Source organism: Gavia stellata, chromosome 5 (assembly GCF_030936135.1).
Source record: "Gavia stellata isolate bGavSte3 chromosome 5, bGavSte3.hap2, whole genome shotgun sequence".
NCBI lineage: Eukaryota > Metazoa > Chordata > Aves > Gaviiformes > Gaviidae > Gavia > Gavia stellata.
This window is the reverse complement of record NC_082598.1, coordinates 26765561-26788053: the sequence shown is the minus strand read 5'-3', so window position 1 is coordinate 26788053 and position 22493 is coordinate 26765561. Positions and strand designations below refer to the sequence as shown.

The 22493-nt window shown below is 40.9% G+C and overlaps 1 protein-coding gene across 9 annotated transcripts in view; it reads left to right on the top strand.

Moving 5' to 3' along the window:
- Positions 1 to 21248, top strand: part of APBB2 (amyloid beta precursor protein binding family B member 2) — a 118306-nt gene extending 97058 nt beyond the window's left edge. For 8 of the 9 annotated variants that reach the window (XM_059818175.1, XM_059818177.1, XM_059818180.1 and 5 more), the window contains 6 exons: positions 10670 to 10784; positions 13382 to 13469; positions 14551 to 14634; positions 15116 to 15231; positions 16036 to 16215; positions 16837 to 21248. In XM_059818175.1, the coding sequence (XP_059674158.1) occupies positions 10670 to 10784; positions 13382 to 13469; positions 14551 to 14634; positions 15116 to 15231; positions 16036 to 16215; positions 16837 to 17004 (751 nt within the window). In that variant the 3' untranslated portion in view covers positions 17005 to 21248. The remainder of the gene's footprint in view (positions 1 to 10669; positions 10785 to 13381; positions 13470 to 14550; positions 14635 to 15115; positions 15232 to 16035; positions 16216 to 16836) is intronic. The other variant, XM_059818183.1, reaches the window with a different exon arrangement.
- The last annotated feature ends 1245 nt before the right edge of the window (positions 21249 to 22493 follow it).

The following is a 22493-nucleotide window of genomic DNA, read 5'->3' as shown; positions in this document are numbered from 1 at the left end:
GTTGTCCCCAGTATGTTTGATTTGTTTGGATGTACAAAGGGATCATTTGGGATTCTCTGCAATGCTTCCTGTTTCATGGGAGCGCAGACAGTAAGGCATTGTAGTCAGGTGCTTTGCCGCACAAGGGCTGCAGCCACTCCAAAGGCTCTTACTGATAGAATTGCATCCCTCAGATGAGATTTGGGGTTTGTTTGCTCTCCTAAATTGCAAGGACTTGATACTGGGACTGGGCGGAAGGAGTGTGATTTGGAGATGCAGACTGTTCCTTGCATTTGCTTTGTGGAATATAATGAGAATGGTTTCCAGGCTTGACTGGTTTTTAATCAATTCTTTAAGCGGCGTTGGCCTAGGGAAATGTTTGAACTTTCTTGATTATGGCTTTGCAATCTAACGTAGATTTCATGCATGTGGGAAGCGATGATCCTCCCAGACTAACACTGGCAAAAGTGTGCTGCAAGCAGATTTGTGGGTAGTGTCTGTATGCGATTGCTGTGTTCTCTGTCTGAATAATAAAGAACAAAGGAGAACTAGTAAGCATTGCTTATAAAACAAATCACACTGGAGAGATTAACTGTTCTAGTGTAGTCTTCTGTCTTCTTCAGTTAAATCTGTAGCAGTGCTTTGAGCATCTCAACTTGATGTATTTCTTTATTAAATCTTTAAATATTCCTCACAAACAAAGGCCCACGTCTTCCAATTAGATCCTGGAAGATAGAAGCATTGTCAAAAATAGCTTAATACTAATTTGTCAAAATCGAATTTACAGGATCTGTTCCAAAGAGGCTGTTCAGAGGTTCACAGACATAATAACACGTTTGTCTGTTTTAAGGAAGTTCAGCATTCATCAGAAATGCTGCACTGGCCTGGCCATCCTGAGAAGCCAAACCACCACTTTGCGATGCTACAAAGGAGAAGCAGAGACTACAATAGCCTTGACAACCTACCTCATTTGTGTGCCCTTGCCTTGAAAACTGCTGCGCAGGGTAGGAAGGCAGCCCTCTGCCCGTACATATTTCATAAATGTGAATCAATTAAGCAAAAACCCCAAATATTCACCATGAAAAATTTGCAGCAATAAAGTCAGTGGTCTGTGATTTTTCATAGGATCTGTCCCTGAAGTTCTGTCTTCCTTTAAGTTCATTTAAAAACAAGCTGAGGTCTAAGCTGCTGCTTGACTTTTCAACTCGCTGTGTCTGTCTAGGAGTTGGTGGGGAGCAGGAAGCCCCATCTGAGCTCCCCAGGCACCAGCTGGATGGGGCACACTGTCAGCTGGGCCCCCCTTCTGCCGCTGGTGCTACAAGAGCACAGTCTCCAGGGCAGTCTTGGTGGTGGCTACGGCATATGTGATAGACTGTCCTCCTTGCCCTGACAGTAGTACTTCAGCCATATGATCATGAGGTGACGTTGGGAAGGAGGACCAGCATGGAGTGTAAATCTTAGCTGTACAGTCAGTACTGTTGTCACTATGTTAACACAGCTCGTGGATCTGGAGAGCTTAGTTACTGGAGTCACGCTTTGGCATGGCTCCGTCGATGTAAATCTGTGGCCCTTTGCAGGGGTGGAGTATAGCCCTTGATAGTAGAAAGGGAAATAATTTGTGACATCTCGGAGCCGGCGAGGCAGCAAGGCTGACGGGAGTCCCGTCCCCTCCTCTGGAAGAGGAGGTAGTGGGAAGCGCGTCTGGGGGAACAGCTTCTGCAGCTTCGTGAGGATCAGGCTGCAGGAAGGAAACTGGAGTGAAAGTTGTGCAAATGCTTTCAGGCTTGGAAGCGCTGGGCTCTGAAGGGCAGAGCTGGGTATCGGACCTATCAGCTCTGTGAGGGTTTTAAAAAATTCCGGAAGCATGCAGAACTGTGGCGATGATAAGACATCAAAGAAAAACCAGCAGGCTGTGTGTTTTAGGGCTGCCAGATTAAAGCCTCCGAGTATCGCACAAAGTAGCCATAGCTCCTCCTTGAGAGTTACTAAGTGACGTTATCAAGGAATGAAGCAAACAGCCTTTCAGCAGGGGATAATTTGCCCTACAAACTTCATGCATGAATTAGAAAAACAAGCTACGCTGTGTCAATGCCAGACCATTGGAGGAGAATTTAATAAATGCAGAACTGATGTTTTGCTGCAAGGAAACCCATTTTCAAGTTGTGTGAGAACTGAAATAAGTCTCCCAAAAGTCTCCACTTGGGAGGGCATTTTAACTACTTGGATCAAAAATTAATGACCAGGGTAATGTAGTGGTGGCCAAATCTGCCATTCTGGGTTGTAGCTGGGGAGCAGCCAAAGAGGTGCGGGAGCTCTTGGGGCGGAGCGCTTGAAACGAAATAAAATTGTAAGGCTTTCGTATGTTTTTAGGATTGCCAGCAGCTGTCAGAAACGTAGGGAAAATTCATTGTCTCCTACATCTCTTCCAACTCTTACCACTGAGGAAAGAGTAGTACATGTGGTTAAATGCACCGTGACTATCTGGGAGAAATGGAAAGGAGAAGACTCGTTTTTCTTCCTCCTCCTGCAGGATTTGATTCCAGAGTGGTTGGTATAGTCACCTGGAGAAGGGGCTGGAGGTTTCCTTTGGAGGGTGTGGAAGGGAAGCAGTGGTTTCATTCAGTGTCTGTCTGGTATCTGGTAGGTGAAATAGAAGTTGAAAGGTCCTCAGTAAATCTACAAACAGATTCTGCAGCTTGTGTGAATCCTGTTTGTTTCGTCTAGTTCTGGTTTCTTACCTTTGGGTTTTTCTTCCTAACTTCACAAACTCCTTGACGTGAGTCTAATAAAAAGGCAAGTGAACTGAAGAGTCCCAGACTTCATTTCGGCTCTAAATCAGTCCCCTTCCTCCTCTGTGAAAGAGCAGTCTTGTTGAAAGATTTAAAATGTTAATCCAGAAGATCTGTAATTTTTGTCATACATATTCCTGCAGGATTTCTTGCACCTCATCTTCTCTGCCATTTGTGATACTAGAATATTTGTGTGTCATGGAAAAGCCCCATCAGAGCATGGTCTTGTTGGTGTTAGATTTATCCTCTTTTCTTCTCATGTGTCTCCTCTCACTTGCCTTGCTCTTCTCCTCTGCTCATTTACGCTGCTGCCATGAACGTTCATGTCTCGCTGGTGAATAGCAGCCTCCCGCTGGGTGCCTTCTGACCCCACTCTGCTGTAGTGGTGGCTGCTCTCCCCTTTTTTCTTCGTGCTTTCACAAATGGCTGGTCAGCTGTTTGCAGGAAAGCAAAGTGAAGTCTGAAGGTTATAGACTCAGGAGATGGTTTCCCCAGAGCCTGGTGGTGTGTGCTCTGTGACCCTGCAGTCACAGGAGTCGCAGGAGTCTGTACACCAGTGCACAGAAATCAACAGTCATCTTCTGTAGGCTATTCTGGATGAATTTCAATCAATTTTAAGCCAAGCCCAGAGGATATAATTTTCTGGTTCAAGGATTGTTGTTACAATTTGTAATATATAAATTTGTAAAGCAATTTACATTTTCCTGTATGTGTATCATTTTAATATAGTTGTTTTAAATAGCAGCAATTTAATTTTGATTGATAAGAGTAAGAAATTTTATTTCAGACTTCAAGGCTAGGGTGTTGAGGTTTTTTAACAAAAAAAAAAGAATTAATGCAGTTCTACACTCTTTTGAACAAATACGTTTATAGGGAGAAGGTAATGGAGGGATGTGCTGCTCTTTCAGGCTGTACTTAATTCGGATGTCTCCTAGGACTTTAGCCTAATAGTGGCAAATGGCTATCACTGCTACTCAAACAGGACAGCATTAGCATAAATTGCATTTAATGTGATTATATTCATCCAAGGTTGAGCAGCTAAGTGATGCTTAGCCAGGTGTTAAATAGGTATGGCTATCTAAGGTTTAGTCAATTACTGTAGACATTTGCCAATTAAGGAGGGTAAAAGAGCAAATAAAAATGAAATTCTTTTCTACTTAGCACCTTACATTGTCTTTGCAATTCTCTAAATTGCTTTTTAAAATGTCTCTCTCTAATCCTGTACTCTTTCAAAATAAAGACATTTCTACTGAATTTTTAACTGTTCAGCAGAACCAGTCTTACCCACTTGTGCAGCAAAATAATTTTCCTACCTATTTTTCTGGTTTTCTAGCTTTTTTCCAGAGTACTGATTTATATCCAGTTCCTATAACTGGAAAGATACTAGTTGATCATGTAGTATGTGTGTAAATGATTTTTTTTAAAAAAAATTACTTACTATGCAGTACCCCTTCTTGATAATGCTGTATCAACAGAAGTGGTGCGCTTGTGTTATAAAGTTTTAAGAATATACAGCTTTTTTCTGCAATGAAATACATTATTCTCCCACTAAACACCTTGCTGCTCTTCCCACTGACATGGAAGGGAATTTTAGCAGGAGCTGTGGTTCAGATCCCACAGATTTCATGTGCACATGTACCCTCTTGAGACAGAGAAGACTCCAGCTGGATGAGATGTGATCTATTAACCCTATGCTAGCTCTGTATCCAGCCATCGGCTTTGTAAAGGGTTTTGGTCTTCTTTTTTCCCTTGTTTTCCCAGCAAGGTGTAAAGACAGGGGAATAGTGAGAGGAGGCATTTGCGCTTTTCCATAAATTTCTATTGCAAACGCGTTACTCGGCACTTCTTCATTATCAAAGGGGCCTGTTGCACATAAATCTCACTTAAATGTTAATCAGCTTCAAGTGAGCTGCAGTCGAATGAAGGTTCACAGGTGAAGTGACCCAGAAGGGATCTGAAGTGAAAGAAGCATCAGAGAGCAGTCTTCTAGCTTATTTGGTATTCAAGGCTTTGGACAAACAAGAAGCTGTTGCCTTCTGGTCCTGTGTAGGGAAACATAAAACTTTTCCCAAGTTTTACTTTGTTATTGATGCTGCAGGGATCAGATACTCTGGAATCCCAAAGCCATACCTTTCTTCTCCAAGAGGGAGCTCAGAGCTCAATTTTGTTTTCCCAATGCCTAGAAATGCCCAAAGCAAGGCTGCAAGGCTCCTGCTGGCATTGGAAGAGCCGACTGCCAGCAGCCTGTACCACCATCTCCAGGTCCTGGCTACTGGGCTGCTGTGTAGGACCGCTCATGCGAGCGCATGGGCACTTCCGTGACTTCATGAATTAATGAAATCAGTAGTATTGTTTGCGCACTGTCAGAAGGGAGGACAGTTTGTGTGCTAATTTTGATTGATGATTTGAAAACAGATGGTGCTGGCAGGGTTGCATGTGATGCAGTACCACAGGTTTTGAAGAACGCAGATTTCCTCCTCTGTTTCAGCAGATTTACAGATGCAGGCCCTGATCATCTAAAGGTTTATGCATATTCACAATCCGTGCATGTAATTAGCCGATTTACTTTGTTCAAGCTGTTCAGGTACTTAAAGTGGAACACTGGTGTGTGAGTCTGAAACACCACCACGAGGGTTTTATTAGCTCTCCATAGTTGAAACTGATGTACTAGCTGGTGTTTCATTGTCTCCTGTAATTGTGCTATACTGCCTTGTTGATGAATGCATACTGTTACAAGCAGAAATATTTACAGTAGCTGCAGGACCAAGCACCGGAGAGGCTTGATGGAAGTGTTTTGTGCACCACTGCAGTACTGAGGCAGCTCTTGTTGAGCCGAAGCGTGGGCCAGGTGCCCCCAGCAGTGCCTTCCTGGCACCCATCAACACCCCTGCAGGCGGGAGGTGGCATTTCTGGCACTTCTTCAAGGTAACTCAACACGAGTGGAATTTCGTGGGACAAAGACTGAGGCATTTCTCACAGCTTCGGGGGCTTTCCAGGCCACACGCCTGGAGACTTGCTGCAAACAGTAGAGGCATCAACATTTCTTCAAGAAGAACCCCCGGTATCAATACCAGCTGGGGGATGAAGGGATTGAGAGCAGCCCTGCTGAGAAGGACTTGGGGGTACTGGTGGATGAAAAGCTGGACATGAGCCGGCAACGTGTGCTCGCAGCCCAGAAAGCCAACCATATCCTGGGCCGCATAAAAAGAAGCGTGACCAGCAGATCGAGGGAGGTGATTCTGCCCCTCTCCTCCACTCTGGTGAGACCCCACCTGGAATACTGCGTTCAGCTCTGGGGTCCTCAGCGCAGGAAAGATATGGACCTGTTGGAGCGGGTCCAGAGGAGGGCCACAAAAATGATCAGAGGGCTGGAACACCTCTCCTGTGAGGACAGGCTGAGAGAGTTGGGGTTGTTCAGCCTGGAGAAGGCTCCATGGAGACCTTATTGCGGCCTTTCAGTACTGAAAGGGGGCTTGTAAGAAAAATGGGGACAGACTTTTTAGTAGGGCCTGTAGCGAATGGACAAGGGGTAATGGTTTTAAACTAAAAGAGGGTAGATTCAGACTAGATCTAAGGAAGAAATTCTTTACCATGAGGATGGTGAGTCACTGGCACAGGTTGCCCAGAGAGGTGGTAGATGCTTCATCCCTGGAAACATTCAAGATCAGGTTGGATGGCGCTCTGAGCAACCTGATCTGGTTGAAGATGGCCCTACTCATTGCAGAGGGGTTGGACTAGATGACCTTTAAAGTTCCCTTCCAACCCAAACATTTAAAAAAAAAAAATAAAAAAAAATCCTGCAGTAGTCCATGGAGGAGAGCATTAGGTGGACTATATGTACGGTCACTACCAGCTCCATCAGAAAAACAACACATTATATTTTGACTAAAAATAACATCTTTGTGGGCAGTATCTGCCCTTTGGCAAGTGCAGAGCAAGTCTGTCTCATCAGGACTGTTGTCATCCTCCTCTTGCAAGGACAAAAAGGTTGCAGGCCCTTTTGTGTCAGGACTAAAGTGGCAAGTGAGCCCCCTTATCAGCTGGAGCATCCCACTACAGATACTGCATCCGTAACACTCATCAGACTCCTTCTTCCTGCTCTCACCACAGGTCTTGCCATTCAGAGGGGTTACTGAGCCGGGCTTTGCGTGGTGGCTGGTTCCTTTGGCTGTCATTAGCCTTCCAGGAACAGAGAAATGTTCTTACCGAAAAGTGCATGAGCTCGTTAAATGTCAGCACTGCCCTCCACATTGGTCTCCTTTGATCAGAAAAGTAAATTTATGCTTGTGAGAGAAATGAGAGTCAGCAGGCTGCCCTCAGTCCACCTCTCTGCCTTCAGTGCTGTTGAAAATACTGTTATCTAAGGTGTTTTCCACTTACCGGGCATAATTATGAGTTGTGTTCCTTTATGACCAAAATCTTTGATCCTGACAGAATTCAGTCTTTAGTTTAACACAGTTTTAATTGTTAGGCTCATTTTTATCTCTGTGGTCCTTTGAGTCCTACCTCCACTGGGAGATAATGTGCTGACTAAACACATTTTGTATTATCTTACAGATTCCCTTAAGGCTGAAAATCCTTTCAGTTGAGCTTGGGTCTCAGATAAACTCTCTGCAGGGTGACTTTTAATGTGGCCTTAGGGGTTGTCCCTGCATCAGGGATTTGGCAGTGCAGTGGAGATGCCCTGCCTGATGTGGTCTCCTACAGCAAAGCACAGTAGTTTATTGGGGCAATCATGGTGTGCCAGGGCATTGCCAGAGCTACTCATCAAAGTTTGGACCAGTCTCTTGGGCTGTTACAAATGGGTTTTGCTGGCAACGTGTTATGTCCTCCAAGCCCTGATGACTTGCTCTGGTGGCTTTGTCCCATCTTAGTTTTTATTAATGATGAAAGAAGGTTCTAACAGATAGCTGTATGGCTAACAGAAGGGGCAAGTTATCTTCTGTGTTTGTGCACCTCCTTGAAGGTGGTGGCCTTAGAATTAGAAATCCTGGTTATTATACAGTGCTCCTGGGGCTGTGCAGATTTCTGTTTATTCAAACAGGCTTCTGCAGTTGTGCAAGCAACTTGGCAAAACAACACAGGATGCTCTTCTTAGGATCATCTTGTAAAAGAATGCATAAATCATTTGTTTACAAATCCTCAAAGGAATAGTATTGATTTCAGGTAAACACTTGTAAATGGTAATAAATAGCCATGTAATGGTCACATAGATGGCTTTCAGTGTTATTTTAAGTTAATGCGAACACAGGTTTCAGCTGTTACGTCTGCACTCTGAAAGAATAGACCTTGATCCAATAATAAGGTGTGCGCAGCAGTCTGCTTGTTTATGCGCTTTTGCTACCCTGCAGTGATGGTCACTGCCAGCAAGTTTTTCCTGCATGTAAAGGTGGGGGGAAATCTTAATGAAGTTATAGTAGCAAATCCGTGTCTGTTAAGTGAACAATGTTTTTGTATCGCAGTTGAAGTATTTGTAAGGGAAGGTATTTGGACTCAAAAATGTGAAGTCTGAAACTTACGGCATTTAAAAGATGGCAGCTAAAGCCAAACACACAGAAAACAAAAATTCCAAATGCTTAGGATGTCTGGAAATTCCTCACTTACAGTTCTCGAACCAGGCAAGGTCTTTTCAGAGTTCAGGATATTGTATGTGGGACTTTTGTGAACCTGAGCATTTCCAAATACCTGCTCTCTAGATCTTTCAGGATTATCAGTAATGTTGAAAGCTTACTTCAAAAGGCAGAAATCTCGAAAGGTTTTTTATCTGGCACTTGCTTTCTTTTTTTCCCCATAGCTGCTAATTTTTCATTGGCCATAGCTGAGCCATACCCCCTTCTCTCAGTCTTATTACTACAGTCCAGATAGGAGTCTTCAATTTGCTTTTGAAACATTAAGCTAGGAGGAAACCATTCTACAGCAAGGCTTGGCACATGTTCAGATGAGCAAAAAGCATCAGCTTTTTTCCAGGAGCAAGATTCCAGCTGGAACTGAGCATCTCCGTGAACTTACAGTGCAGCAAAAGGGCACAACATGCCAAAAGGCTCTTGCAGATTGTGGCCGAGGTGCTTGGGGGTCAGGCTGGAGCTAGGAAACCTCAGGGCATCTTCTGTAATAGACAGCACCTTCCTGGATTATTGATTTGTGATTTTTCCTGCAACTCATGAGCAATTGGGTGAAACAGGGTGCCTGCGTCGCACCTGCTGGCAGAGCAGTGCTGCAGCTGGTGACAGACGACACAGCCCTTGGGCTATGTTCCCTGTGCAGGAAGGGTTCAGGTGGCAACACGCTCCATGTGCTGCCTCGCTGCCTCCTGTATCTGCTGTGCCCTGATGCGTGCCACCGCATGTGGGGATGCAGTGAGATGGAGATGGCTTCACTGTGTTTCTGCACAGTTCTGTCATGTGGAATTGTTTCCAAGTCTCAGCTCCTGATAGTTTTGTGGGGGTTTTTTTAAGTATTACTCATCAGGCTTCAGGTTGCAAACCTGTTAAACAGAGGAACAATCTGTGCCTGTCACTGTGCAGCCCAGGCTGTTGGCAACTGCCCCTTTCATTGTAAGGGCTCATTAACAACAAAATCTAGTGCTGCTGAATTAGATACAGGTAAGGTACTTAACTGCAGGGCAAGGTTCGTATCTCATACAGAGCTGGAAGTCCGACTATCAGTCTGCCACAGTCTCTGGTTCTCCCTGGATAACTTCAATACAAAACTCTTCAATTCACTGGGCATCTACAGTGAACAAAGAAGTTGGCAATCCATACTACATTAGACCCTGCTCGGGATATTTACAGACTTTAGTATGGACTGAAGTATTCCTGTATATAAAACCTGTGGTTTAGGAATATCCCTCCTATCTCTTCACCAGTTAGAATCTTGCTGGTAATTATTTATGCGTAAAGAGGAAAGGCACTGAAAAGAGACTTCAGGCATAAGAGGCTGTTGGGAGCCCCAGCTTCCCTTGTCTGGTCTAATGCTAGTTAGCTACTCAGCACAGCTCTGTGAGGGATGCAAAGTCTCAAAGAAATCTGGAGATAGCAGGAGGGTCACAAAGCAGGAATGGGCTGTGGTTGCTCGGAGGACATGAGAAAGCAGAGGTGCAAGACCAGGGAGCAGAGAGTCTCGTATAGCAAGGATGGCAACCAGGCAAAGCCAGGCTTCTTCCCGACTCAGTATACCACTTTGACTTTTTCAGAAGAGCTCTTAAACAGCCTGAGAACAAATAAACATAATCCTGGCACTTCCATCACCCATGCTAGAAAGCTACACTATGCTGTGGTGACTAGCCAGTACAGTGCAAAAATCTCTTTTGTAGGGCAGCTTTATTTAACTTTTGAAAAAATAAGGTCAGAAATTTAGGCCATTTAGTGTGAGCAAAGCTCAGCAGGTTCACATCTCCCTTACGCAACCAGATCTCTAATTACTATCTGCATATGTTAAACACTTTATACAGTCCTTTGAAATAGGTTTTTTCTCTGACTAGAATCTTGTGTGCTGTTTCTCAGATTTTTTAGCATTTAAGAGCTGCATGTGTTTTCTGTCTTAGTTTGTAATTCTCTCCCCACTTCATCCTCAGTAAAATAGTTGAGTAAATTTTCCCCGTGTATTTACAATTGCAGTTGGAATTACAGTTGTAAGTTCAGTAAGTTGCCAGGGTTAGGAAACTGTAATGAGCTCTTTGATTATATAGATTAAGCACCAAACTTTAGATGAGTGTTTCATGGGTATGCAGTTTATTACATCTGTAGATCTGCTTTGTCTAAGGCATGTGTTTTATTCTTTGACAGCCGAGACATACACCTGTTAAATTGAAGTAGGACTTGCTGTTTTGGAGATACTACTGATTCTAACGCTTTAATTAGTTTTGCTTGTTTCTAACGTGTCAATTTATTTTGTTTACTCAGAGACTTCGCTTATGTGGCAAGAGACAAAGACACAAGAATTCTGAAATGTCATGTGTTTCGATGTGACACACCCGCAAAAGCCATCGCCACAAGTTTACACGAAATCTGCTCAAAGGCAAGTGGATTTAAAGTCAGCTGCATTTGTCTGTTCAGAGGTCCCTGAGCCTAATATATACAATCAGCAATTGTATACAGTGTTAGTTTAGCTTATATCACTGGCAATGAGAAACGGTGAAGAGAATTTGTGAAGGAAAGGATGCGAATGGATGGGAGGATGAGAATGGATGGGAGGATGAGCATTTAGATTTGAGAAGGATGATAGGTGCTTTTGATTTGACAAGTGTGTACAGAGACTGAAGGTTTTCTTGAATAATAAAGCAGCTGCAGGTTCAAAATGGAAAAAGAACACACAGCTTCAATTACTAATAAATGGTGATGTTAAACTCTGTAAATAAATCAGACCTTGATTATGCCTTTGAATGGTATTATTCAATGGTATTAACCTGCAGGACAAACAGGAAAATAGTTGCTAACATTACTCTGCCCACTTAAAAAAAAATCAGGGAGAAGAGGAGGTTTAAGCTGCTCTGGTTACAAATACTAAAGGATCTTAGTTCCTGCTTGTGGTAGTGTTGTCTGTAATACTGGAGAGGACTGTTCTTTTCAGCCATTTTACCTTACAGATTTGCCACCATTCCCTGGTTATTAATTTTGGTTTTCTTGCATGATCAGTTCATGAGTGTCCTCTGTACGGTCATTTCATGCAGTGGTAGCAAAGCATCACATCCTTTACAGCAGGCAAATCTGATTGAAACGCTTTTAGAGAGGCAGTTAAACCAATCTACTTGAAACTCTTTTTTATTCTTTTATTGAGCTGTGGTAGATTTGAGGCTGCATCCCCCTTTTTTAAAAATATTATGCTGCTCATTTTGGTTTTCCTTAAAACATGTCAGTTTGCACTACAGGAAAAGTGTGCTGTGAGGATGAATAACTTTTATCAGTTATCCCTGTGTAACTCGTCCCTCCTTGTGAGTCACAGCTCTTCTAGAAAAGCTAGTTAGGAAACCTTCAGGTTTTAAAATTCTGCTGATTTACTGTGTGCCTGTCATTTGCTTTTTACATTTTGTCTTCACATTAGTGAATGGAATCAGTAATGTCAAATTCCCCTCTGTAGCCAGTTGTATAGTGTAAAAATTTTTCATTTTTGCAACACTGCAGACGTGGCTACTGAACTTGTGAAGTTTCATGCAAACAACGTGAGCATTTACACAGCGTGCATTACTGTAACCTTCTGGGCAGCAAGAGTTTTGCCTGAGGCAGAGGCAGAAGGTAGCCCAGCAACTGTGCAAAAGCCTGGCAGGTCTGTCTGGGCTTGGGTGCCTGAGGAAAAGCAGATGGCAGGATTCAGGAAGCTGCTGAGGTTGGCCAGGGCGCTGCAGGCTGTGCTTGGTGAAGTTTAACACCGGGGACGGCAGCAGTGGCTGACTGGAGAAGCCTGGACCTGTTACGTCCCTCCTCTTTCTCCTCCAACACTCAATTCTCACAGATGTTTCCAGCAAGTCTAGCATGGAAAAATAAGCTACACAGGCCCTACTACAGCTGCTTTTATCCAGTAAGGTCAACATCAAGTAAATGCCACAGTAGCTATACACAGGGGTATCAGAAAGGCAGTAGATCTGTCACATTTGTAACTATGACATGAAGCTCCTGGCATTAATTTTGGATAAGACAGCAACTAAGCGTTTAAAACCATAGCTAATAGTAACACAGAATAAAACAGGATAGTGTTGTTAAGTAGAGCATGTTCCTTCGTAATTCAGCAATAGATGTAATCCTGATTCACGGAAGCACTTGTCATGTGCTAACTGACACACTGGACCTCTTTGCTGAGTCTGGGCTTCTTCCTAAGCTATCATGTATCGTTTTTCATCTGCAGAGGGGAATACTATCATGTGTCCCTGTAACAGAAAATCCTTTCAAAATATAAAACCTTAAAAAAAAAAATTGAGACATTTGCTAGAAGCGTCTTCAGACCAAGTGTCATCTGCTGGAACACCAGATATCTTTATAGCTTCATTACAATTAACAGTCATAGTGTAAAGAAGCAGATAGCAATGCTTCCTGTACGAGCTTTGGAAAACCTCTATTAGCTTCCCTGGGTCCCTTCTCAGTAATATATTTGTAGGGAATAATCATCCAAAGTGGTTATTTTGAAGTGTTTTGGATTTTTTTTCCTTTTTTGCTAATATTATACATTTTGGGGGAAGAACAGGTTGTATTTTGCATGGGATTTTTAATTCCAGAAGAAACATAAAAAATGGAGGAAAAAATTATACACAGCAGAAGATAGATCAGAGAGGAACATGAATAATGAACATTCTTCTCTGTGTGTTAAATATTTATATTTTTTGTTGTATTACTCCTCACTGCAATTTTGCTGTTGATAAAAATGGCTAGAGGTTTTTTTTCCTCCTCCATCTATATTTCATCTAGGCTTGGAACACCACTTAAGTTCTTTATGTAGTTAAGGAATGGTGAATAAACTAGAGGAAAATTAAAGTTGTTATTTAAAAAGAATAACCTGTTTAGTCATGTAGCTTACTTCAGATTTTAGAAACTAGGGTTGTAATAGGAGTAAATTTATACTTGTAATTACTGCTGTACTATATTTAAAAAAAAAAAAGAGAGGTGTATTATCATTCTCTTCTTCAGATTATGGCCGAACGGAAGAATGCTAAAGCTATGGCTTGCAGCTCATTGCAAGAGAGGACAAATGTCACCCTTGATGTTCCTCTGCAAGGTACTGTATGTTACAGCTAGTATCCTTGGGATGGTCCTGTTTTAGGCATGTTTTGTTTCTGATGCTGCTTTTGACCAAAATGGAGAATGTTGGGTGGAGAGGTCAGGAGTGTATTCCTGTCTTTTAATTACTGTATCTGACTGTAACTTGCTACTGTATTACATTAAACATTTTTATTGGTTGTGTTGGTAGTTGCTCAGTTATGTCAACTTGTGCATTTCCTCTTTTATTTTGAAATACAGATTTTGCAAATGCAGTCTTACTTATTTTTGGCTACTTGCACGTATTGTCTTGTTCACATCAAAATACCTCATGACTTGAGACTGCACAAATTGGCCAAATCTTCCTTAAAAACAGGATATACTCCAGTTAATCCCTTGGATTCAGGGGAGCTGTAGGAGGACTCTTGCTAGGTTTCAGCATCAATCTTAGCAGCTTCCAAGACAAGAGGTGCAAGTGGATTGTCATCCAACTTAAGGGTCTTTTGCACACTCTACTGCATGGTAAAAGAAAGTTGTCTTTGCATGTCTTTATTAGTCATAGCTTCATAGTTGCTATTTTGAAAGTATTCCAGGAGAACAAACATACTCTGTGTTAGCTACAGGAAATTACATGCTTCTATATCCACCAGTTTATACTGAATGTCTTACTCCTAATTCATACATCAACTTGTGTGATTGTCTGCTTGGACAGTAGTATGGATTGCTCATAGACTGTTTAACATATTAACAGGGATGGTATTAAAAACAGATTCCAGATTTTACATAGTTATGCAGTGAAACTTAAGTCTGTATGTCTCAGAGACACATTCATCTATATTTTCTGGTTTTAATATGACAGCAATATAACATGACCTTATTCTTAGCGTAGATCAAGAATTAGGTGATGCAAAGTTACTCCTAATTCCTTTAGAAATTATTGAGCATTGTTCTTGTCAGAGGGAGTGAAAATCTGTTTTAATCAATACAATAGCTTCAGAGCACAGTTACTGGGTAAACTGTTTAATGTTACTGATGAAACAAAAGTGGTTTTCCCTGCTGTGAATGCTGATAAACAGAAATTGATTTTTGTTCCCATGCAGTAGATTTCCCAACACCAAAGACAGAACTGGTACAGAAGTTCCACGTGCAGTACCTGGGCATGCTACCTGTAGCTAAACCTGTGGGTATGTAACACTTAAGAATAAGTGACTTCCAAAGTACCTTGCATAAAGTCTAAGGACTGGGCTCTGCTAGCCAAGTGTAAATGCATAATTTTCGAAGGGCGAGGCATGAAGACATCTAGTATTCAGGGCCTCATTCGAACATGTTTTGCAACCAGAGTATTTTGGGAGCTGCCAAGAAGGCAGAGTTTCTTTTTGCTGCTTTCTCTGAATATGAGCTCTGCTACTCATGAGAAGGGCCCTAGAGAACTGAAATGGTGCAGCAGCTAAACAAGATGCGATCCTGTTTTTTCTAAGCCAGAGGCGCCTGTTTTGTTTCTGCAGCTGAAGAAAACCAACTTCAAAACCTTTCCTTCCATCATCAAATTCATTTTAATAAGGAGTCCAAAACAATCTGTTTTCTGTACTACTATGTGAAAATAAATATTTTATTATTGTTTACTTATATATGTATTTTTCATTATCACATTTTCTTCTATTTTAGGAATGGATACTCTGAATAGTGCCATTGAAAGCCTAATGGCTTCCTCTAGCAAAGAAGACTGGATGCCAGTTACCATGAATGTTGCTGATGCTACTGTCACAGTCATTAATGAAAGAGTAAGGCAGACAGTCTTGTTTATAACACGTTTAACATAATATGAGTGTTGAAAACCAGGAACACATAAACACTAGTAGAAAGAGTTCATTTGTGCTGTAATTAATTTGCTTATTTTGCATTTTATTTCTTCCCAGGGCTGTGAATCTGGAGGCTCTTACTGCTTATATCAGCTTCAGGTTTATTTACCATTCCAAACATGTCCTCAGAAATATAAATTATTATAAGTATTCATTAGATACTTAAAATAAACTCAGTGTTACCCTTTCTAGGAATTTTGAGCCTAAAATGTTGTAGGTTAAGCCCTAAGTAGCAATCCTAAATTCTAAACTGCATTTACCTTATTCTTGGTGTGGAAGCCAAGAGTAATGTTAAAATCTGTGTTTCACATCACTGTCCTTTTGTAGAGCATTTTCTGTAGAGATTAATACAATTAACTTTCACAAAATGTCTTTTATATATGTCTGTTGATAAGGTACTAAGCCAACATCTCTATAACATACCAGTGATAGGGGGGCATGTTTTGGAGTCATGATAGCCATGTTGTTTTGTTTCTTCACAGAACAAGCAGTGTTTAAAATGCACAATATGCTCAGTGCTAACACTCAAAGCCTTGGTCTTCTGGTGATAGCCTAGAAGGGGAGATCCAGCCCAGGCCTGAGCACACTGGGTATATGCAGATAGATAAAAAGAAATTCCACAAGACTGCATCAGTGTCATCTCCCCCCATTTAATCAACTTAAAATTGAAAGAAAAGTTCCACAGAATATCCAATGGTAATGATCAATCATTTGATTCATAACCAGAATGAAGAGGAAGTCATGGTGGAGTGTCGTGTGCGGTTCCTGTCCTTCATGGGAGTAGGCAAGGATGTTCACACATTTGCCTTCATTATGGATACGGGAAACCAGCATTTTGAGTGCCACGTTTTTTGGTGTGAACCAAATGCAGGCAATGTATCAGAAGCCGTTCAGGCTGCTTGTATGGTAAGTGACTTTCTTCAAAGGTACCTAATAGCACTTAGATTTTTCACGGCCTCCATAAATAATCATCTTTCCAAATCTGCAATTGTATTAATTTCAAGACAGAAAAAAGAAAGAACAAATAAAAATAGGAATTGGGATTCTGATATATTTAATCAATTAAAATCCAAACATTTTTAAGTTTGAAATGTCAATTTAGTGAACAATGCCTCTTTAAATCATCTTCACTCCTAACCTCTGCAACATCTGTGATAAGTTAGAAATCTTTTCTTTCACTACACAAGTTATCTAACGCTTGAAAAATGTGTTGCTCAGAGTTTTGTTATACAACTTAGTGACAGTGTAGTGAAAATAATCCTTGTTCAAGAATAGCTGAACCCAGAAAACTTATTTTTCAGTTTTCAAAGGGCTGTTCGTATGATTTAGTATCCGTTGTGTGCTAATGAACGGTTTCTGCCCACAGATTGACAGACCAATGCCCCATTAACTTCAGCTGGGCTGTTTGCCACAGCCAAAATGGAGGTTTGACTGTATTTAATGAGAAAGTAATAAAAGTGTATTTAAAATGCTCTGTGAAAGTATTGGATACAGTAAGGATTGCCGAATGCTTTTGCTTTGTTGCAGTTACGGTATCAGAAGTGCTTAGTAGCCAGACCTCCTTCACAGAAAGTTCGACCGCCCCCACCTCCTGCAGACTCGGTGACTAGAAGAGTTACAACTAACGTAAAAAGAGGAGTGTTGTCCCTCATTGACACTTTGAAACAGAAACGCCCGGTCACTGAGATGCCATAGCTGCGTAAGAGAGAAGATTCTCCTAACGTTTAACTGAAGATAACAGGAGCTACACTAAGGAAAATGAACTGATGATGTCTGGCCTTCCATTTCAAATTGCTGATGCTTTGTCTTCAGAGAATTTACCCTTATCGAAACAATGTTAGACAAGCATGTTCTCTCGTTCTTGCTACCATCGTGTGATATGAAAAGAAGCATGAATAATTTTTTTGCTGTCAGTGAGTTACATCATGAGCAATGGAAGGTCGGTTTGATTGTAAATACATGAACATTGCCTAAACTCACACAAAAAAAGAATATGGCCACATCCCTCCCAGTGAACTCATGCTAAAGTCCTTGGAGTGAATGACGCCTGAGTTGATAGTTTCACCATCTTGGGCTGGATTTGTCACAAATCGATCTTAAATCCTACAGCACTTTGCTCTGTTTTCAACACTGGAGTAGGTACCAAGTATTAGCTACCATTGAATTTCTGTAGATTAAATACCAAGTTTTATTTTTTACAGAACTACCCGTTAGTTTTAAATTGTTTGTCAGCATTGGTCTAGTAACCACTTTACCATCTTCCTGGTATTCTTTTGAATCATGGTGTCATTATTGCATCTCCTGGTTATACATTATGGTCTTAGAGAAGAATCGTGTTTAATACCAAACCAATGCTGAAAAATGCAGAAGTGTTTTCAGTAATTGGGTTGCAGGGTGATCCACTGAAGCTTTTCAGCTTTAAACATACAAATGCAATTGTTGGTTGTTAAAATTTATTCTCTGAAATCTGTCATTAGTTCATCAAAAATACCATTTGTTTCACGCAGGGCTCAAACCAATCAGGAGTAAAAAAACCCTAGTCAGTAATTTTATTTATAGAGACTAAAATATTCCATACCTTTTCCACACAAGTGTTTGACGAAATGTTCAGTTCAGTGTCTGGTTGCACAATTCCCCGTTCCCCTCAGAGTTTGTTGCTGAATACTTAACATGCCACAAAAAGAACAATCATGTTTCTTGTTATTTACAAAATTCCATGGAATTTCTTTTAATGCTCTTGTGGCAAAATAAGAAGAGAGTTGTTTTCTATCAGGATAGTGCTTCAGGTGGTACAACTTGATTTCAATGCTTTTGCTCCAAAGGCTTCATCTAATTGCTTTGATCTACACGCTACTGCAGACCCTGACAAAAATCAGCCCAGTATTGCCCCCTAACATTGTACCTCAAGCTAATTTTCAAATGCAGTTATGCATTTCGAGTCTTTCCCTTTGCCACCTTCTGTCTAGACCTGCAGATTAGTACAAATTTTGGAAATGGAACATTAAAGATATTTTTAATTAGTGTTAAAAATGTTTTGCCTCCATTTATAGATGTGTTCCAAACTGTATCTGTCTCCCAAGTCTGCAAATCTGGTCATACTGTAATTTTAAAAGAACATTGGCAAGGTTGTTACTACAATAACTCTTTTTTTATTTTACTATGCAAGAGACTGTTATAAACAAACTATTTTCTTTTTATTTCCTTGTTTAAAGAAATTAACGGCAACACCCAGGCAAAGCAACTTAGGAACATCAGGGGAAAAGAATGATGATTCAAAGAAATTTTTGCATTGAGAAATGCAGAAAAACCATTGAACTAAACTCAGCGTGATGTATGCACGAGTGTGAGGTGAAGGCTAGCTGTGCACCTGTCGTAATTAAATTTAGCTCTCTAGAACACCCGCTGAAGAGCTGATCCTCCACCAATCTCAAATCTCTTTCTGACTGCGATTCTGCACCCCAGGCACTGAAGCAATTGTTTCCCCTCCCAAAGCTCACACTCCTGCTACCTCCTTTGCACCAGCTCTGTTGCTTTTAAGGCTGGAGGAGAAGTAGCTTATGCCAAGTAGGCAGCGAGAACACGTAGCCAGAGGTGAGGGGACATAAACAAACCTAGCCCTTTTAGCTGTACCAATGGTTTAAACTGACCCTGAAGCCAGATCGTGAAGCATGGAGATGGCCACCGGCATACATGCTTGTTTAGTTTCTAGCATTGATCCCAGTGACGTCTGCTAGGAGCAGTGTAAAAACTCACTTCCTATCAAGACTGCTATCAAAATGCCAACAACGTACCATTAGGTAGGATAGTGAAATTAAGAGATAAAAGTTTCCTAATTCATCATCATGCTAGTTTGAATCACTAGAGAATACTTTGACAGTGTCTTTTTAAAGTTCCAGCTGGAAATGCCAGGATTTGGGATTTGCAGCTGTTCTGCAACAGTGAATTTTAAACAGTGTAATTAAATTTTGTACTTGGAGTTGCACAGTGCTGATTTTCCCCAAGAGAGATCCGGACTCTCTTTATAGCGAACAGCAATGTAAAGGTTCTTCTCTGTATGTGTTCTCAAGGTTGTGGACATCTAGTTAGCTTTCACTAGCAAAGTGAGCAATTGCAGGAAGGGCTGAGGAGAAGACAGAAAGGTATTTGAAAAGCCGTAGGTCACTTGCCAATATATCTTTTAAAGTTTTGTGTCTGTTAACAAAATGTTGTTGATTTTGCAAATATTTAAGTAGTGTGCTTAATGGTCTGACTATACATGGCCTTTTTGCTTCAGTAGAGCTCCTTATTCTCCAAAAGATTAAATACACACCCAGGTGTTTGCAGAATCAGAGCCTAATATTGCAAAGCCAGTTATCTTTTGTTAAACGATATATTAAGACACTTTTTTTACTATGGCCAAAAAAGTATGTATGGGGGTATGTGTGCTTGAGCAACTGCCACTGTTTCAGTTGATGCTACAGCGACCCTTCAGTTATCTATGCATTTTTTTATAATACCTAGTGATTCTGTAGGCAGGCAGCCATGTTCACTATGCCTTGTATGTCTGATGCCATATTTTAAATTAACCTGTTAAATACAGTTTAAAATATTTTTATTTTATTTATTCTATTTTTACTGAAATGTCCTGCTCATTATGTTGATGTATTGTCTTTACTGGACGTGCCCTTGTAACATTCTCCACTTGGTATACTGTAGGTTGCCTAAAAAAGGCAGGCTTTGTAATTATTTGTAGTCACATTTTTATTGAAGTCTGTAGAAAAATCATGTAAAGCAAAGCTAATTTCTTCCTTTTTTCAATGCAAGTAGCAAGTTAGAGGTAAGTATCACATGTCAGTCATGTCATTAATATGCTCCCTTGCAGAAGCAAGGAGATTTATATTCACAGTCAACAACTAGAGAGAAAAGCCTTTCTTTTGGAATCTGCAGTGCTAGCTGTAGGTTTTGTTTAAGCCACTTACTGCTTCATTTGAAGGGGAGCTAGGGGGTGTGGGAGATGTAGGGCTATGGGGGCCACCTACAGGGGGGTTAACCAGGAATAACAAAAACTGCATAGAAAGGCACAGAATCCATCCACAGTAAAATGAGTTCTTAGTCATACACTTCACGTGCAGAGTCACCTGTACCTGTTGAAACAGTATGCCCTTTCGTGACAGAGGAAGAAAAGCTGTGGAGTATCTAATAGCTTATGCCAGTTCTGTGTCACTAAGAGTTCTACATCCCTTTTCTTTTAATTTTATCACACATTTCATAGATGATTTCACTAGGGATCTAAAATTGTTAGTAAATTGTGCACGGAAAAGAGAACTTTCTTCATTTCAACAGCTAATATGGGCTCAGCCTCTACAGCATTACAATTAACCCCATTATTCCTTTCTTGGGCAGGTTAATACATTGCTAAAACTTGTGCTGTACAGGTTTGATTTCTTTTAACAGGAGTAAGAAAGAAGGAAACACACCCACTGTTTTTTAGCAGAGCTCGGTCTTACGTAAAGCACCTGATTGACTGACATTGAAAAGGACAGTTTTCCCTGCTGTTGACCACTTCTCCACATTTAAATGTAATCTGTTCTGAGAATAAATTTAGCTGCATAAAATGACTGTCTCAACTGTTACTGGTTCATGAAACTGGGAAATTACTTCCTTTGTTCCAAATTGTGGTTGAGGGGAGGGAAAAACATACTGATGGTTTAGAGGCAATAGCAGTACAATGGACACGTTTGTATCTGGAAAGCTGAATCAACAGTTTCTAGTTGAAAATTACAAATACATAACTGGATTACAGAAAATTAGTTACATAAGATACCGTTTTACTGTAAAAAGTCCCCGAGTGTTTAACTGAGCATACAGGCTTCTACCTACAAGCCCTCTGAAGTCAGCCCCAGATGTTGCCACCACGTGATGTTCTGTGCTTACAAAGTAAGCTGCTGACCTGCAGAATCAAATTCTTCCACTACCAGCTCTTTGATATTCTTGGTAAGACATCAGGATTATAACTGGTTTAGCTTCCATAACATTTCAAAGATACGAACTCCTGAAAGCAAGGTGAGGCAGATTGTGGGACATCATGACACGTGTTACCTAAGTAACCCAGAAATTCTGTCATCAGACACATGCATGTTCTTTTACGAGTAATTCTGTTTAATAATGAATGATACAGATTTTGATTTAAAAAAATAGTTTAGTTCTCTAACTGCAGAATCTCTGTTTTAAGCATTTAACAACCACATTGAAAAAAAACGCTGAAATCTCTTTGCTGTCCGTTCTTTTTATCTAACATGTAGAATCTCTCCTCCTCCAAGATGGTTTTGAAATAAAACAGGGTGGGTTTTTTCCAGTTCTATACATTGCATGCGCACAGGTCTAGATCTATCCTTACAAGTTTGTTCAAAACCAGTGCAGAGTTCATCCTTTTCTTGGAACAGGTAAGAGGCACGGGTTACTCACAGGGATATGCAACAGGCAAGCGATGCCTTTGACTAGGACAGCTGGCTGAGATTAAAACACTAACAGAAATTTTCGCTGATTCAGTGAAGCAACAATATTTGTCTGATGAACAAGAGCCAGCTGTCTCCACTGATGGTGTAATATCATTCACATCCTTTCTTCTAAAGGTAGTGCTGATCCAGCTACATTCACTGGTGTGGGTGAGGAAAAAAATAGAGATGTTAAAACACTTTCTCTGGATGGGTCTAAATCCAGACTCATATGTCAAACAGGTTAAGGTTCCATACAATTCTGTCAACACTACTGGCAACACTCTTACCAAGTACCTTAAATAATTGCCTAGGAGAAAATTTCTCTTCTGGGCCACAGACACCTTTGCCTTTCTGTACTGCTATGCTGTCTTTAATTTCTACAACACTTCTAATCTAAATACTATTCTTGAGGTTCCTCTTACTGTCATTCTGTCATTGTTTGCCATCTTCCTTCTTTATACTGTCCATAGTTAATACTAAATCAGATTCTTGTTAAAAGTATCTCTGTGTGTCCCTTTTATTCTCCGCTCAGATTATAAGACAACTGTAGGTATTTTACAGTTATTTTATATTTGCTAGCAAGAGGGAGCAGGTTAGAAGCCCACAGCTATTTCCAAAACCAGACAAACTGCTCTGTGTTCAGTCATTATTCAGCTGACTAGCAGTAACATTTATAAAAATAACTTAGTTTGACAGCAGTAGCTCTTT